This window comes from Gorilla gorilla, chromosome 10, assembly GCF_029281585.2.
Source record: "Gorilla gorilla gorilla isolate KB3781 chromosome 10, NHGRI_mGorGor1-v2.1_pri, whole genome shotgun sequence".
NCBI lineage: Eukaryota > Metazoa > Chordata > Mammalia > Primates > Hominidae > Gorilla > Gorilla gorilla.
In genome coordinates this window covers 127,419,084-127,435,718 of record NC_073234.2, presented here as the reverse complement: position 1 = coordinate 127,435,718, position 16,635 = coordinate 127,419,084, and the positions used below count along the sequence as shown (strand labels likewise).

General features: G+C 44.1%; 2 protein-coding genes across 5 annotated transcripts in view; one reads left to right on the top strand and one right to left on the bottom strand.

Moving 5' to 3' along the window:
* The window catches only part of NAA25 (N-alpha-acetyltransferase 25, NatB auxiliary subunit), an 82,401-nt gene extending 79,194 nt beyond the window's left edge, over positions 1 to 3,207 (top strand). For all 3 annotated transcript variants that reach the window (XM_019039111.4, XM_019039112.4, XM_055359128.2), the window contains one exon: positions 228 to 3,207. In XM_019039111.4, coding sequence (XP_018894656.1) covers positions 228 to 350 — 123 coding nt within the window. In that variant the 3' untranslated portion in view covers positions 351 to 3,207. The remainder of the gene's footprint in view (positions 1 to 227) is intronic.
* Positions 3,208 to 6,895: 3,688 nt separating this feature from the next.
* ERP29 (endoplasmic reticulum protein 29) lies at positions 6,896 to 16,627 on the bottom strand. 2 transcript variants are annotated; one of them, XM_019039020.3, is made up of 3 exons: positions 16,273 to 16,627; positions 9,980 to 10,118; positions 6,896 to 7,736 (listed from the first exon to the last, which is right to left on the bottom strand). In XM_019039020.3, the coding sequence occupies exons 1-3, from the start codon at positions 16,537 to 16,539 to the stop codon at positions 7,234 to 7,236; spliced, it is 909 nt and encodes a 302-aa protein (XP_018894565.1). In that variant the 5' UTR covers positions 16,540 to 16,627; the 3' UTR covers positions 6,896 to 7,233. The 2 variants fall into 2 exon arrangements, with proteins under 2 accessions (XP_018894565.1, XP_018894566.2); XM_019039021.3 differs by lacking the exon at positions 9,980 to 10,118 and having other exon boundaries at positions 16,273 to 16,595.
* Between the last annotated feature and the right edge of the window lie 8 nt (positions 16,628 to 16,635).

The window sequence follows — 16,635 nt, the reverse complement described above, 5'->3', positions numbered from 1 at the left end:
ATGCTAAAGCAATAGGGTTTCCATGAAGAATCACATGGAAAAATACCCATTTGTGATGACCTTTTGCCTTCTTTGCATTTTATGCAATTGAAAATGACCCACTGTGTTCTGATGGAGCTTGCAATGAGACCAAAGGTAATGGCAGCTTTAACTTTTATCTGAGAACTAGAATCTGGGGGGGGATGGTTTTTAAACAAGACTAATTATTCTTGTCTCCTCCTTTATAGGAAGAGAGAAAATTTTCAAAGACTGTGCAAGGGAAGGTGCAGAGCAGTTATCTGCACTCACTTCTGGAAATGGGGGAGCTGCTGAAAAAAAGACTTGAGACCACAAAGAAACTAAAAATTTAAGGAAGTATCTATCACGGGCACTGATGACTCTGCAACAGAATATGACACCATCTTCCCAGGCAAAAGCAACATCTGGTTGACCATGATTTTAATCCAGAACTTCCTCATAAAATGCATGAAGGACTTTGATCGTGAATTTTTTTAGGTGTTAAATATATACAACTGATTAAATTATTGTATATAAACCAGAAGCGGGACCCTCAGCTGGGTTTGACCACTTTTTATACATGTTCATATGCATATGGCAGCAACAAGAGAACCCTACTTTTCTTCTTCCCATCACCAGAAACATCTTTTCAGGGGAGCGGGGGGTCTATAAAAACAGCAATAGAAATTAAGCATAAAGCATCAACCTCATAGCAACTGAATAGCCCTTCCATTATAAATAACATTGAGAGTTTTTGGTCTGGTCCTTGAGCCACAAGAAGTGGAGGGCAGACCATGCCTGGGAACAGACCCCCTTTTCACAGCAGTAAGTTTGTTTTGAGGCTTTCTCAGCTACTTGGCTCCCACAGAACCCAAGGCAGGTACACAAAGGACCTTAGATGAGATCTGGCATATGCACCCGCAATAGAAGGGCACCACTTGGATGACCACAGGCACTTAGTTTTTGGCTAGTTTTTGTCTGATAGTTAAGACATCCCCATCCTAGCTTCTGTGAGAGTTAAAAATCTCAGGTAGGAAGGCAAGGAAGGCTCTGTTAATTTATAGCTGTTTAGAGGGGAAAGCAGTGCAGACCACTTATTAAGCCCGCTGAGGACTAGCTTTCTGTCTTTCATACATTTGGGAAAGATAGGAATGACTGTTTCAAAGAAGAGAGGTGCACATAATTTATGCAGGCAAGTATGATACTTATTTCATTGGTTTTGTGAGTCATATATATATATATATATATATATATATATACACACACACACATATATATGACTTGAAAATTAAGATTTAATACTTTAATGTTTTAAGTGGAGGGTTTGGGAAGGAAGGAATGTAATATTATGGATTTAGCCTTAGGCTTTAAGTTTTAGGCTGGCAAAAGAAATGTTATTCAGTGGGTTTGAGGTTTGGACTACTTTCTTCAAACTTAGAGAATTACAACAGAATGGTGTTTACTTTGTTCACCTGGATGTCCCCAAGACTCTAGCTTCTTCTATCAGTGGTTGGTCTGATAGAAGAGGTAAAAATTGCTCTTGAAAATGTCCTACAATTTATACAGTTTCTTTGATAATATTTTTGTTTGAATCCCTGCTTCTGTTTTTGGTCTGTTACCTAAATATAGTTCAAGTTTAATTCTGTAAGAGCAAAGAAATGAATTTGATGAGGAAATTAAGCATCCAATGGAGGATTGGTCTTGAAGACCTTAAAGGTGCTTTCCAACCTGCACTGCTCCAGTGAAATGTGGTACTTTTTTCTTTTAAAAGCAACCAAGAGAGCTGGGAATATCTGTGTACACAAAGTAATTGCATTTTGTCCCTTCATTTTGACTTTCTTAGATTCATAATTTGATACAGTGCTTAAACTTCCAAGGAAATTTTAAACAATTACTACATTACCTGTTCAAAATAAGGCTTGTTGGAAATCCTAGTCCATCAACTAATTTCAAAAATTTATTTTTGATATGAGTAGCAACAGCTGGTCATATACCCTATCCCAAAAGGAAGAACTGTCTTGAACAAGATGAATGGAAAATTGTGGTTAATTCTGAATTTCATGTAATGACAACATATTCTTTCATAAAACTATGGCCTGTTTAAGATGGAACTTTGCGTGTGTCTGCTGGGGAGGGTGGGGTACATGTGTATGGTGTGTGTTCTTGAAATGATATCTGTCTGAATATCCAAAAAAGTACTGTACTGTAGAAATGCTCTTTGAAGAAGTCTATCGGCTGACCATGATCAATCTAGCATATGTATGTTCAGTGGGCTGGCCTTGGTCCTCAGGGACAGTGTGTGACTCTAGTGGTCTTCCTAACCAGTCTCTTGCCTAAAGATATCTGGGACCTCTACTGGCTTTAATGACAAATAATGTTATGTTGAGGTTATGCTTCCTTTGTTATTTGCTGATTTTCCTACTAAATGTAGCATTTCAATTAGATCCAGCTTTCACATTTTGAGATAATTGTAAAAAGAATGAAATTATGCAGAAATGGCCAATATCTCTTATCAATCTGTTCTTTTGGAAACCCTCATGCACTATAAATTGTGTACAGTTAAAAAAATATATATATATATATATATTCTTACATGAGTAAAAAGCACCCTCTCCCAGCAATCGTATGCCATTGGTATTTGAAGAGAATTCCCAAATAACCCATTGCTGCTGCTGCTCTTTTTGATTTGTATGGGTTTTTTTGTTTTGTTTGTTTTTGTGTGGTAAACTGATATTTAAAAAAGGAAAGGAGAAAAATCACGACTACTGTTTACAGACTGAAAAATTATTGCTTTTTATACTACTGAGATCCTAAGTTAAGACTCTCCAAAGCAAACATTTGGTTTAAATCATTTATCTGATGTAGATAAAAGGTAGAGAAACTTGTAGTGTTCTCCACATAATGGAAAATGTACAAATGCCTAGTTGTGTTGCCCATCAATTTTGTATATTTTCATAATTTTAATTGTTGAAAATTGCATTATATTTTGCAATCACTATGTTCAATCTGGATTTGTCTTTCATTTTAACTTTTAATACAAAAAGGGGTTTCAATGTATCTACAGGCTTGTTATTGAAACTTCCTACTTATTTGATGTGATTTATTAATATGGGAAGTATATATTCTTCCTTCTTAAGTAAGTGAAGCATAGCAAATCTACTTTAAACTGGATGGGTTAATTTATATAAACATTTTCATTTTAAGTTGGCATTTCTGCCTGGTTCCTTTTTGTTCAGATTCTTAGAAGCCACAACCTTCTGAATGGTGTAATTCATCTCAGTTGTGAATTTAGGGCTATATCCAAGCATATTTTTAATATTTGAGAATTTAGAATTTTTATTTGAAGTCAGCTAGTCCTTTTGACTCAAAAGTTAGTACCTTCTATACTTGCAGTTATTAATTCAACATATATGTATTGAACACTTAAATTAGCATATAGCAGATTCCACTTTAGGCTCTGGTGAGACCCTGTGTCCTAGTTAGTAAGTGAGTAACATATATCCTAGTTAGTGGCTGTGAGGTGGGGAAGAGGCAATAAAAATATTAGTTTGTAATTACATCCTGCTTAATAATGTAAATCACAGTATGTGAATTGAGTGTGTCTAGAGGGTCACTTCAGAATGGGTCACAGGAGGACCTCCCAAGTGGTGACCTCTGATCTGAATGATGAACTGTCAGGAAAAAAGTAACACACACGCAAATGCCCCAAGGCAGGAAACTGCTGAGCCGGTTCCAGGAAGTGAAAAAATGTTCAAGTGGCTGGGACTTAATGAAAGGGGTAGGATTGAGATAGAAAGTTGAGTAGGGATGAGAGCCATCAGGACTTTGTAGTCTGGGGAAGGAATGAGATTTTATTCTAAATTTAGTGGGAAGTTACCAGAGGATTTCAGGCAGGCTGATGACATGATTTATCCAAGGGTACTCGAACCCACAAGCTGGGATTCGGAACTTATTCAGGTACATTGACAACACAGTGGAAGTAGAAACTTTTTCTCTTTTTTACTTTCTGTCCTGTGATATTGTCTTGTATGAGCCCCAAAGAGTCAGTTTTTGCCTGTTTCTTCAGTTATGAATTAACTCTATCCCAAGGTTTTTATTTTTTTGAGACGGAGTCTCGCTCTGTCGCCAGGCTGGAATGCAGTGGCACGATCTTGGTTCACCAGTCTCCGCCTCCTGGGTTCAAGTGATTCTCCTGCCTCAGCCTCCCAAGTAGCTGGGATTACAGGCGTGTGGCACCACACCTAGCTAATTTTTGTATTTTTAGTAGAGACGGGGTTTCACCATGTTGGCCAGGATGGTCTCGAACTCCTGACCTCGTGATCTGCCCACCTCAGCCTCCCAAGGTTTTTCTTTAGCAAAAGATAGGTACTTGGGTATACCTCACTGCCATTCTTAATTTTCTCGAGAGATGGGCTCAGGTTTATGCTTTTTTATGTGCCCTGTTTTTTTAGATGCTGTTCCTGTCTTGGTGCAGACATGTATTTTACAGTATGACTGGAGGGTAAGCTACCATGAACCAAATGCTTATACAAATTATTTGTGGGGTTCCTACGGCAGTTTATGCTTCAGGAGTGCAGAGCTTTTCTGCAACCTCCAGCTTCCATATAGCCCAGTTAATTTAGGCCTCAGATACTGTTTTTTTTTTTTTTTTTTTTTTTTGAGACAGTCTCACTCTTGTCCCCCAGGCTGGAGTGCAATGGCGCGATCCTGGCTCACTGCAACCTCCGCCTCCCGAGTTCCAGCGATTCTTCTGACTCAGCCTCCTGAGTAGCTGGGATTACAGGCACCTGCCACCACGGCCGGCTAATTTTTGTATTTTTAGTAGAGACGGGGTTTCACCATGTTGGCCAGGCTGGTCTCAAACTCCTGACCTCAAGTGATCTGCCCGCCTCGGCCTCCCAAAGTGTGGGATCACAGCCATGAGCCACCGCACTGGCCCAGATACTGTACTATTTTACAAATGAGAAAAGTAGTTGTTGCAGGTAAGACTACTGTTTAATATTGAAATTATCGAACTCTCCTGCAAACGATTCAAACTCCCTTAAGCATTGAGGAAATGAGCTAAAATCCAGATCCCCCTCACCATCTCCCTCACCTTCTTAAGTCTTGTTGGCCGTGTTCATATTCCCAGATTAGTTCCCTATGTATAATCTCTGCTAATATATTCCAACTCCAACATTTTTTGTGGTGCCAATTACCAAGAACTATTTGTTAATTACTCTTCGCACCATTTGAGATAACTTGCAAGTTCCTTAAACACAATTCATGTTGGATCCAGTGTCTGCTTTGCTTCAGGTTATCAGGAAATTCCCTTAAAATTGAAATACTTAACCAGGTGCCGCGGCATGCACCTGTACTCCCCAGCTACTCAGGAGGCTGAGGCAGGAGGATCGCTTTAGCCCAGGAATTCAAGTCTAGCCTGTCCAACAAAGCAAGATGCCCATCTCTTAAAAAAATAACTATAAATATTTGATTGATTCTGGGAATCCAGTCCATAGTCTTCATCAGAATCTGAATAGCAGCACTTGAGCCACAATATTAGTAAATTCTAAGAGGTAAAGGAATCCATTTGACTTGGGTCAGGGAAGACTGTATTTTATGTGACATATGCAAATCACTTAAGACTCTAGAAAGAGGGCTCGCCTTTAATGAAAACTATTGGGTAACAAAGGGCCTCTGACATATGATAATGTAGTTCCGCCCAATAGCTCAGGTTTCTTCAACTCAAGGCCCTGGGGTTGTAAATAACCATACCCAGCCAGAACCCATCCAGTGCCGTGCCCATGGAGGTACTGTCACCTTCCTGCTTCTTACAATTGAAAATCAAGATTAGTCTTCATTCAGGGACTCTGGATGCATTTAATATTAGAGTCCTTTCCCTACCTGCCATTTGTTGTCTCATTCTGATTTCCATAAAACAGTGAATACTTTGCTCTTTGGAAGTGATCCCATTTACACGGAACACACTAGAACAGCCAAAGCAAATTTTACCAGTTAGAAGTATCCAAAAAGATCTTCCAGAAGTTTCAGTGAGAACTGAAGTAAAAATGTAGAAATTATTATAGTAAATATTATATTCTTTCATTATATGTAGAGTACATAAGCTGTCAGCAGGTGGATGTTTAGGTTTAAACACTTTTTACCTACTTGGTTTGAATTGTTAGCCTAAGCTACCACAATTTTTTGTCCCATCTAATTCAACATATGGAATTTCCTCTATTTTTTGTTTCCAGGAACTAAATATATACCAACCTGGATAAAATGGAGGAAAATAATTCAAGGTCTTATGTGCCAACTCCATTCTTTGTGTGGGTGCAATTAGATATATTTCAGGAGCGGTGGTCTCATGACATTTTCAAATGGTTAAATATGAAAGTAGAGCTGTCATGAAGCTCACTTTTGCAGATAACTGCTTCTGAGTCTGAAGAAAAGATGTGAATGTTGGCACAAGTGCTCTTTATTCTGCTTTCTAGAAGTTAGTATTTATTTAGTGATAGTGATTTAGATGGAAAATATTTTTTAATTTTCAAATCGGACTATATCATTTAGCTGTGTAAATCCAAGTCACAGAATATATCAGTAAAACTAAGAATTTGCTATGTGTACCTCACAAAGCATGGAAAATAATTACACCATGGTCCATCAATGTTGGTTCAATATATCCATCAATACTGCTATTGAGTTTTAAAGACTGGAAAATAGACAAACTTTACCACTGACAGTCAATCCATGTCAGTCTGAATATCACTGGAAAATAACAAAGGTATGCCAGTTTCCACAGTGTTATGAGGATAGTTTGTTACCCTGGGAAAGTGGAGTCTATACCAGCTTAGATTCAAAGAGGAAAGCAGGTCATAGACGAAAGTATAATCTGAAAAGACAATAGAATGGCTTCAGGTCCACTTAACCAAAACACTGAAACTTTAATTGAATGAGAATTACACCTGTCAAAGACCTGGGCAGTACACTCCTCTCTCCTCTCTATAGCACTCATTCCTTCTGATGTGTCATTTCACCAGCCACCTGAGTAAGTGCTCCAGCTATCCCCAGACCAGCTAGAGACATCCCAAGCATGGTCACGTCAGCATCAATGTCCAGGCATACTCAGGCCTCAGAATCGTGGGTTAGTACCACTTTTCCCACTACCCCCTTATATTCCACAAGGGACTCACAGCCAGCAGGTTAACTCTCCCCTCCCTACCCCCACCAAACCCTGGAAAATCACAGACAGCCTTTTTACAGCTCCTCTTTCTCGGCCCCCTTCTTCTGGAAGGCAGTCAGGATGTTTAAGCTCTTCTGGAGCTCCTCCTTCTTCCCGTCACTCATCTTGTTCTTCTCAATCAGCCTGGCGATCCGTGTCATCTCTGATGTTGGGAAGTCCTCCCCTTGGTCTAAGATCTTCCCCATGATCTTCAGGTATTGCTCGGCCCACTTCTTCTGAGTCTCCTTCACACTTGAGAGGTTATCTTGCCCCTGCTTCAAGAGGGCCTGGCGGGCCTCCACACCAGAGGCCCTGATGAACTCCCCGGCCAGGGCGTCGTATATGGGCAGGCAACCAGGCATACCTAGGTAGACCCCTTGCCCCTTCAGCCAGCGCTGGATGGCTCCAACCTTAACTGCCCCAGTGTATGGGACTGGGTTCTCAAAGTCCCCATCCCGGAAGAGGTAGAAGACTGGGTAGCTCTCTTTGTCCAGCTTGTACTTCTCACTCAGCTCCATGTTCAGCTTGTCACCATAATCTGTGAGCAGAAACCAGACACAAAAAGCAAGACCATAAGGAACTCAGGGCAGAAAATTGCTATGGGACCTAGCTGAACTGAAGGAAAGAAGAATTTTCTTGGCCGTGTAATGGTTCAAAGTGAGGAGCAACCATACAGACCTGTGTTTGAATTCCTCCTCTGCCACTTCCTAGCCATGCAGCACTAGGCAAATCATTTAAACTCTGAACTGTTCTTCATCTGAAAAAATGGAGATTCTTCTGAATATTTATTATATGCCCACTATGTGTCAGATGCTGTTCTAGGTGCTGGGGGTCTAGTTGTGATTAAGAGTATTAAGCTCGGCCGGGTGCGGTGGCTCATGCCTGTAATCCCAGCACTTTGGGAGGCCGAGGCGGGCAGATCACGAGGTCAGGAGTTCAAGACCAGCCTGGCCAACATAGTGAAACCGCCGTCTCTGCTAAAAATACAAAAAAATTAGCAGGGCATGGTGGCGCGTGCCTGTAGTCCCAGCTACTCAAGAGGCTGAGGCAGAATTGCTTGAACCCAGGAGGTGGAGGTTGCAGTGATCCGAGATCCCACCACCGCACTCCAGCTTGGGCAACAGAGTGAGACTTTGTCTCAAAAAAAAAAAAAAAAAGACTATTAAGCTCATATTCTTCTAAGGGAGAGAAGAGACATAACAAAAACACATAAACACAGGTGATGAATGCCACAGGGAAAACAAAACAGCGCGATGTGACAAAGTGGGTAAGAAAGCCCACTTCAGGTGGTCATGGCAGGCCTCCCTGTGAAGGTGACATCAGCTAAAGGACTTGAATGTCCTGGAGCAAGCTACGTGAAGATTTGGGAAGAGTGTCTCAGGCAGAAAGGACTGCAAGTGCAAAAGCTCTGAGGCAGGACTAAGCTCAGGAAATTTCAGGATTACAAAGACCAGTCTGGCTGGAGCTGGGTGAGAAAGGGGAGCATGTGGTAGGGAAGGAACATAGTCCCTGCCACATGGGGGCTGTTGGGAGGACCGGATGAGGGAATATGTGCGTGATACTTGGCAGGGTTATATGCTTAATATGTGGTAGCTGCTGTTAGTATCTGCAACATCCTTCCTAACGGGCAGTAGCAGCCCCAAGGACTGATGCTGTGACAACTGGTTTCTTACACTTTGCCGAGAAACGGCTAAGACCAACTACTAGTAGTGGTAGTACTGGATGCCTAGGGTTCCAAACCTAGTTCTGCCACTTAACAATTCCACAATCTTGAGCAAGTTACTCTAAGCATCCATTTCTTCATTTGAAAAAATGGAGGTAATAGTACCACATGGGACTTCCTTCACAGAGCTCTTGCAAAGATGAAACACATGTAAAAACACTCAGCACAGTGGCCTGGCACACAGTAAACATCTGATAAATGTTAACTATTATTATTATTCTAATAAAAGCACCAAGGGAGTTACCTGAAGTTGAGTCAAATCTGACTGACTGTCCTGGAGAGGTGTGCCAGCTATCTCTACCCAGGACCAGACGCTCTACTAAGTTCCCAGCTTACTACGGAATGGAGGCATCCAAGCTGGGAGGGAAGTGAAATAAGTAAGCCCCTGCCTGGGACTAAACACTTAGGTGGAGCTCTGGATGAGCCACTCTATCACCCACAGTCCTTTAATCTTTGAGCTTCAGTTTTTTTTTTCCTGAAGTATAACATGGAGATAATACATCTTGCTTCTCAGGCAGAGTTCAAGTGAAGATTTAAAATGCAATGGGGGTGCAGATCTTTACCCTGTCAGCCACTAAATGCTGGTGACTATTAAAGCTGTCGCTGTGGTTGGGAGGTGCCCTTGGATTAGTGGTGGCATCAGTGCATTTGAGCTAACGCCAAAACCCAACAGTTTTGGTACAGAAACTGAAATGAAGACAGAAGAACTGACTATGCTGTCCCCTAGGGGACATAGCACCCCCTCTGCCCAGTGTTCCCTGCAAGGAGAGCTCAAAGTTCTCACAGTTTAATGTCAGAGAGGGGTGGAATGTGAAGGAAGAGGGGTTCCCTTCCCTTCAGGCACCTGCACAGCTGAGCTGAGATTCCATGGTCCCAGAATCTGCTCAGGTTAAGCCTACCGTGGGCAGCAGATTCCTTTAGAGGCCATGAACCTGTTTACTTACACTCCTTGAGAGTGGCTCAGAAGGAAAGATGCTGGGTATTCCTGTTCCAAGTAGGGAAACGATTTCTAGCTTCCTCCCTCTCTGCCCCCCCAGCCGTCCTGGACTTGTCCATACCTGAGATCCCCACCTCTGCCACCAAGAGATCATCGCTGGAAGCCGAGTTTTCAGCAAGACGCTTGAACTCATCCTGCTTCTCACCGTAGGGGTACTGGGTGTCGAACTTCACCAAGACGAACTTGCTTTTGGGAATGACCTGAGGGCGTATAGAGCTGAGCAAGTGGGTGTTCCAGGGACTTTTGGGGCTAATTCCCCTTCCCAAGGGGCCCCTGTTTAAGAAATAGAGTGGAAACAAGCCCACAAGGGAGGCAAGCTCTCACAAACTAATATTTATTCATTCACCCATTGACTCATTTAACAATTTATTGAGTGCCAGCAACATGCAGGGCACCCCATTAGTACCTGTTCACACTAATCAAAGATATACACAACCCTGTCCAGAATAAACAAGGCTGCAGACATACTAAGGCCTTCTCCTTCAGGGTTCCTTTCAGTTAGGTGAAGGAGACCCTCTGCATACTACATCAGCCCCTGTCATGCTCATCATCCCAGGAGGCCTTTCTCAGTAAACCCTGAACAAGAAATCTGACAAAAATAAACAAAACTACCTACAAAGGAGTTGGCATCATGGAGGACGCTTTGGCTAGACAGGCCAGAGTTTGAACCCAGCAATTTCAGGGCAGATAAGCTAGTGAGAGGCCAGGCTTGGGACAATGTCTTCTCCCTAGACTACACTTCCCTCTGGCTAGATCTCTGGGTTTTAAACTGTCAGGGCCGAGACTTTTAATTGCAGTAAAATTCACATAATATTTGCCATTGTAACCATTTAAAAGTGTACATTCTGCATGATTCAGTGCATTAAGAATGTGCAACCACAGGGGTTACTATCTAGTGCCAGAACATTTTCATCATCCCAAAAGGAAACCCCATACTCATTACGCAGTCACTCCCCAGTCTTCCTCCTCCCAGCCCCAGCAACCACTAATCTATTTTCTGTCTCTATAGATTTGTCTATTCTGATGGAAATGTACAATATGTGCCCTTTTGTGTCTGGCTTTTTTCACTTAGCATGTTTTCAAGGTTTGTTCATGTTGTACCATGTATTGGTACATTGTTACTTTTTATGGCCAAATAAATATTACACTGTACGATAGACCACATTTTGTTTATTCACTCATCAGCTGAATGTTTGGGTTGTTTCCACCTTTTGGCTACTGTCTATAGTGCTGCTATGAACATTCACATAACACGTTTTGTTTGAACACCTGTATTCCACTCTTTTGGGTATATATACAAGTGGAACTGTGGCAGTCATATGCTAAGTCTACATTTAACTTACTGAAGAAGCCAAGGACTTCTTTTGATGGTTTCTCCCAATGCACAAGTTTTATCTAACAAGCCACCTTAGGGTAACACTGCCTTCCTCACTTCCATCAACTTTTTGTTTTCCTAATCCAAGTGATCCCTATCAAGTTTTTTCATCACAGGCAATCACTGTAAATAATCATGTCAAGGCTGAGCATGGTGGCTCACACCTGTAATCTCAACACTTTGCGGGGCTGAAGTGGGAGGATCACGTGAGGCTAGAAGTTCAAGACCAGCCTGGGCAACATAGCTGGCTTTAAAAAAAAAAAAAAATTAGCCAGTCATGGTGGCACACACCTGTATTCCCAGCTAAACTACTCAGGAGGCTGAGGTGGAAAATCACTTGCACCTAGGAGTTAGAGGTTACAGTGAGCTGTGATTGCACCACTGCAATCCAACCTGTGTAACAGAGTGAGACCCCATCTCTCTCTCTCTCTCTCTAAAAAGAAAAAAAAATTATGTCAAGCTGACATAATTCTGGCTGAAGGCAAAGATACAATGTTCTGGGCTGGGCACAGTGGTTCATGCCTGTAATCCCAGCACTCTGGGAGGCTGAGATGGGTGGATGACCTGAGGTCAGGAGTTGAAGACCAGCCTGGCCAACGTGGTGAAACCCTATCTCTACTAAAAATACAAAAATTAGCTGGGCGTTGTGGTGGGCACCTGTAATCCCATCTACTCGGGAGGCTGAGGCAGGAGAATTGCTTGAATCTGGGAGGAGGAGGTTGCGGTGAGCCGAGATCGCGCCACTGCACTCCAGCCTGGGCGAAAAGAGTGAAACTCCATCTCAAAAAAAAAAAAAAAAAAAAAAAGATACAATGTTCTTGTTAGTCTTTGTCCTTTACAGTGTACTGATGTCCTCTTGGTTTTTAAAAATATTTAACATTGTTTAGGGACACAAAGGAGGGAGGAGAAGACACCAGAACAAGTCATCTTTAAATGCCAAAAAGCCTGAGCTCTGGGGGCCTAAAAGCAGGAAAGACTTAAAATACAAATGAGATCACATCCCTCTGGCCCAACTGGTCTTATTTCACTTCAGCACATGAAACTTATTCCCATTCAAGAGCTTTTTCATTTGCTCTCTGCTGGCTGGAATGTCCTTTCCCCAGTTCTTTTCATGGTTATCTCTTTATCATTCAAGGCTCAGTTCAAATGTCCCCTGCTACTGGGGACTCCTCCAATCAGACCATCTAATATGGCTTCATTTTCATCATACCCTGCTATCATTACCCTGCTGTATTTTCTTCAGTGCATTACTCACTCTCTGAAATCCTCATTTGCTTGTTTTCCATCCTTTCCACTAGAATACATTTATGAGAATAAGGACCTTGTCTGACCTGTTTTCTGCTGTATCCCTAGTGCCCAACAGTGCCTGGAATGTGGCAGATGTTCTGAAAATATCTGATGAATGAACAATACTCTGACAGGCTTTGTAGCAGATGCTACATGTTGGGGAAGGGGAGAATGTTTAAAAAGCAAAACACAGAATACCTACTTTCAAGGGCCTGCACTTGTATTATGGAATAATATTAATAATTATACAGTGGTCTAACATTAAAATAGAATTCAGAGATCTCCACCTTCTACTTTCACCATTCTTAGTTTCAAGGGTAAGGCAGAATGGTTTTGAATGGCAAACATTTGCATAAAGAATTTTCTCTTGTTATCTTAGTCTGTTATTTTTTATTTTTTTTGAGGCAGAGTCTCGCTCTGTTGCCCGGGCTGGAGTGCAGTGGTGCCATCTCAGCGCTCTGCAGCTCCGCCTCCCGTGTTCACGCCATTCTCCTGCCTCAGCCTCCCAAGTAGCTGGGACTACAGGTGTCCGCCACCATGCCCGGCTAATTTTTTTGTATTTTTAGTAGAGACAGGGTTTCACCGTGTTAGCCAGGATGACCTCGATCTCCTGAACTTGTGATCCACCCGCCTCGGCCTCCCGAAGTGGTCTGTTATCTCTTAATGATAGCTTTAGAAGTCTATTTTCCTCATCTACTTCCTACCAGCCCTTGGTGTCCAATGGGCTAGTGGGAATCAGCTCTACCATTACCTATAATCAGGCAACTCACTTCTTTAAAGTATAGATAAGTTCATTATTCATTCATTCGTTCATTGAGTAAAAATAAAGGCCTATCATGTGCCAGGCACCATACTAAGTGAACACAGCAAGGAACAAAATGGCATCTCTTAGCTCATGAAGCTAACATTCTAGTGATGGTGAAGGGAAAGAAACAACAACAAAAAGGATACTGGAAATCACTGAAAGGCAAAGCATGGAACAAGGCTGCCAGACAGAACACTAGTACATTTCCTTTTGGTTCAGTGGTGATGGAAGAGAAGATTTGAAAAGAGACTGGAGAAAACGTTTGTTCATTCATGCAACAAAATAGTTATTGTGCACCTTCTATGAGACAGGTAATCTGTTATGCAGCGCAGACGATCAGGAACAAAATAGACAAGGAGCTTCTTCATGAGCACATAATATTCCAGTGAGAGAGAAAGATGGCAAAATAGATTTTTAAAAAATCAGTGATGAGTGCTGTATGGAGAAATAAAACAGATTAATGTGACTGGCACTTTAGACTGGGGGGAAGATAAATCAAGGAAGAACTCTAAGGAGGAAACACTTAACCAAAGCCCGAATGATGGGAAGTAACCAACTAGCCTTTCAAAGTTTGGGCAGAGAATATTCCAGTCACAAGGAACAACTAGTGCAACATATCCTAAGGCAGTAAAGAGCAAGGAATATTCAAAAGACAGGAGGAGAATGGTTGGGAGATGAGAGGGAAGCCAGGAGTCAGGTCATATAGGACTTAGGCTACTGTGTGGAGACTCAAGAGTGGAAGCAGGGAGACCAGAGAAGAGGCTATTGTAATGTTGACCTAGACTAGGATGGTAATAGTAGAAAACACTGTTAGCTTTATGGCGCAAAGTTTCCCTTTGGGTCACACTTGTTCTGTGATATTATCTGATTCCCATGGAGCAGGGTGGGGTAGGGGTGTCATTTTGCCAGTAAAGGCCCCCAAAGCATAGGGTGCTGTAGGGTGTGTCTGAGCGTGCCTAACAACCAATCAGCCACACCTACACCATTTTTTTTTTTTGAGACAGAGTTTTGCTCTTGTTGCCCAGGCTGGAGTGCCATGGCATGATGACGGCTTACTGCAACCTCCACCTCCCAGGTTCAAACAATTCTCCTGCCTCAGCCTCCCGAGTAGCTGGGATTACAGGCACCCGCCACCACGCCCAGCTAATTTTTGTATTTTTAGTAGAGACAGGGTTTCACCATGTTGGCCAGGCTGGTCTCCAACTCCTGACCTCAGGTGATCTACCCGCCTCAGCCTCCCAAAGTGCCGGGATTACAAGCATGAGCCACCGCACCCAGCCCACACTTTTTTTTTTTTTTTGAGATGGAGTATTTGCTCTGTCGCCCAGGCTGGAGTGCAGTGGCGTGATCTTGGCTCAATGCAACCTCCGCCTCCTGGGTTCAAGCAATTCTCCTGTCTAAGCCTCCTGAGGAGCTGGGACTACAGGTGTCCGCCACCACGCCCAGCTAATTTTTGTATTTTTAGTAGGGACGGGGTTTCACCTTGTTGGTCAGGTTGGTCTCAAACTCCTGACCTCAGGTGATCTACCCGCCTCGGCCTCCCAAAGTGCTGGGATTACAGGCGTGAGCCACTAAACCCGGCCTACACTTTTAAATTCTTGAAACTTTGCCTTGAATGAGCTGCAAGTGCCAAATCCACGACAGGGAACGCTTGAAAATAGGAGACTTCAACCACTGGAGACAACTACTTCTTGGTTTCACTTCCCCACAATGAGTACAAAACCTGAAAATGAAATGACTGGCTCTCTCGCAACACTAAGCTTGCCCATCTCCTAGAGGAAGTTAAAAGCTGCTCGTGGGTGAAGACAGGTGCAAGAGGAGGGGACTGGGACTGCGGTGTTGCATTCAGCCACCATTTCCAACCGTCCATTTACCCAGGCCAGGATCCCTAATTCTGCAAAAACGGAAGGGGGGAAAGGCGGAGGTAGTGGCAAATTCTTGCATGCCTTGACCCAATTTTATTGATTTTGTTGCCAACCCCAAGATGTTTCCTACAACAGCTATCCCCAACCTTTTTGGCACCAAGGACTGGTTTCATGGAAGACAACTTTTCCACGGGGGTGGTGGGCAGTTGGGTGGTTTCGACATGAACCTGTTTCGCCTCAGATCATCAGGCATTAGATTCTGATAAGAAGCACACAACCTGGATCCCTCACATGCGTAGTTCACAATAAAGGTCGCGCTCCTATGAGAATGTAATGCCGCAGCTGATGTAACAGGAGGCGGAGCTCAGGCTGTAGTGCTCGCTCGCCGGCCGCTCACCTCCTGCTGTGCGGCCCGGTTTCTAACAGGCCACCGACGGGCCTGGTGGTTGAGGACCCCTGCTTTACAGGGTGGCTGAAATGAAGCTTATTCTTCACGCTTGCACTATTCAAGATGTATGATATCTGATCATTGTTTGCACACTGCAAAGCAGGCTGCAATCCACCCCTGGGAAGAGGGGCGCGGACATGCAGGCTAACGCGCCTGCATTTCCCCCCGCCAACCCCTCCCAGCTTCCACAGCCGGGAGCCCGGTGGCGTCGACCTCGCACCGCCCTCCGGTTCTCCCACTTGGGACTCGAGGGTTGGATCTCGCCAGGCACCGCCCTCTCCCCACAAGTGAAGGGAAGGGGCACCCAGTTCCCTCGGCTGCATCTTTGCAAGGGAGGATGCAAGTATAAATGCTGCAAAAGCAAGGGTGCGCCGGGGCCCTGAAGCGTGCATGCCCGGTGGTCATAACATTCCCCTGCTCAGAGTCCACTAGGCCTGTAGGACGCCGGGAAGCTCTGGGACCGTTGCTACAGACCACCTCCCGTCAGCTCCCGGAATCCAGCGTCTCCCCACGGGCGCGCGCTCTTCCGGGCGCCCCGGCGGCACCTGCGCGTGACGTCCCCCGCCCCGGTTACCTTGTAGAAAGTGACCGTATCCAGGGGAAGGGCGCCCTTGGTGTGCAGGCCGCTGCCGCCATGCGGAGCGGAGAGGAGCAGGAAGCCCAGGAGAAGGGGAAGCAGCGGGGAGAGAGACGCGGCGCGGGGCACAGCGGCAGCCATATCGCCGGGTTCCGGCAGAGGGAGGTAGGTAAGCGGTAGTGGAGAACGCCCCGAGTCAGCGGTCACGTGACTGGGGGGGGCGGACTCACGCGCGCTCACGTGGACACCCCAGGAGGCTCCCATCTGTCTAGGGTGAGAGGGTGGGGCCACGTGAGGGGCGGGGGCGAGGGCGGGGAAGCTGCTGCGCACGCGTACTCGGCGAAGCTCGCGTAGGGCCTG

Coding starts and splice junctions, on each gene's coding strand:
- ERP29 (XM_019039020.3), bottom strand. CDS start 16,539: ATGGGAGCCTCCTGGGGTGTCCACGTGAGCGCGCGTGAGTCCGCCCCC. Junction 10,119..16,272: donor ATACGGTCACTTTCTACAAG/GTAACCGGGGCG, acceptor ATACGCCCTCAG/GTCATTCCCAAAAGCAAGTT. Junction 7,737..9,979: donor GGCAGAGGTGGGGATCTCAG/GTATGGACAAGT, acceptor TTCTGCTCACAG/ATTATGGTGACAAGCTGAAC.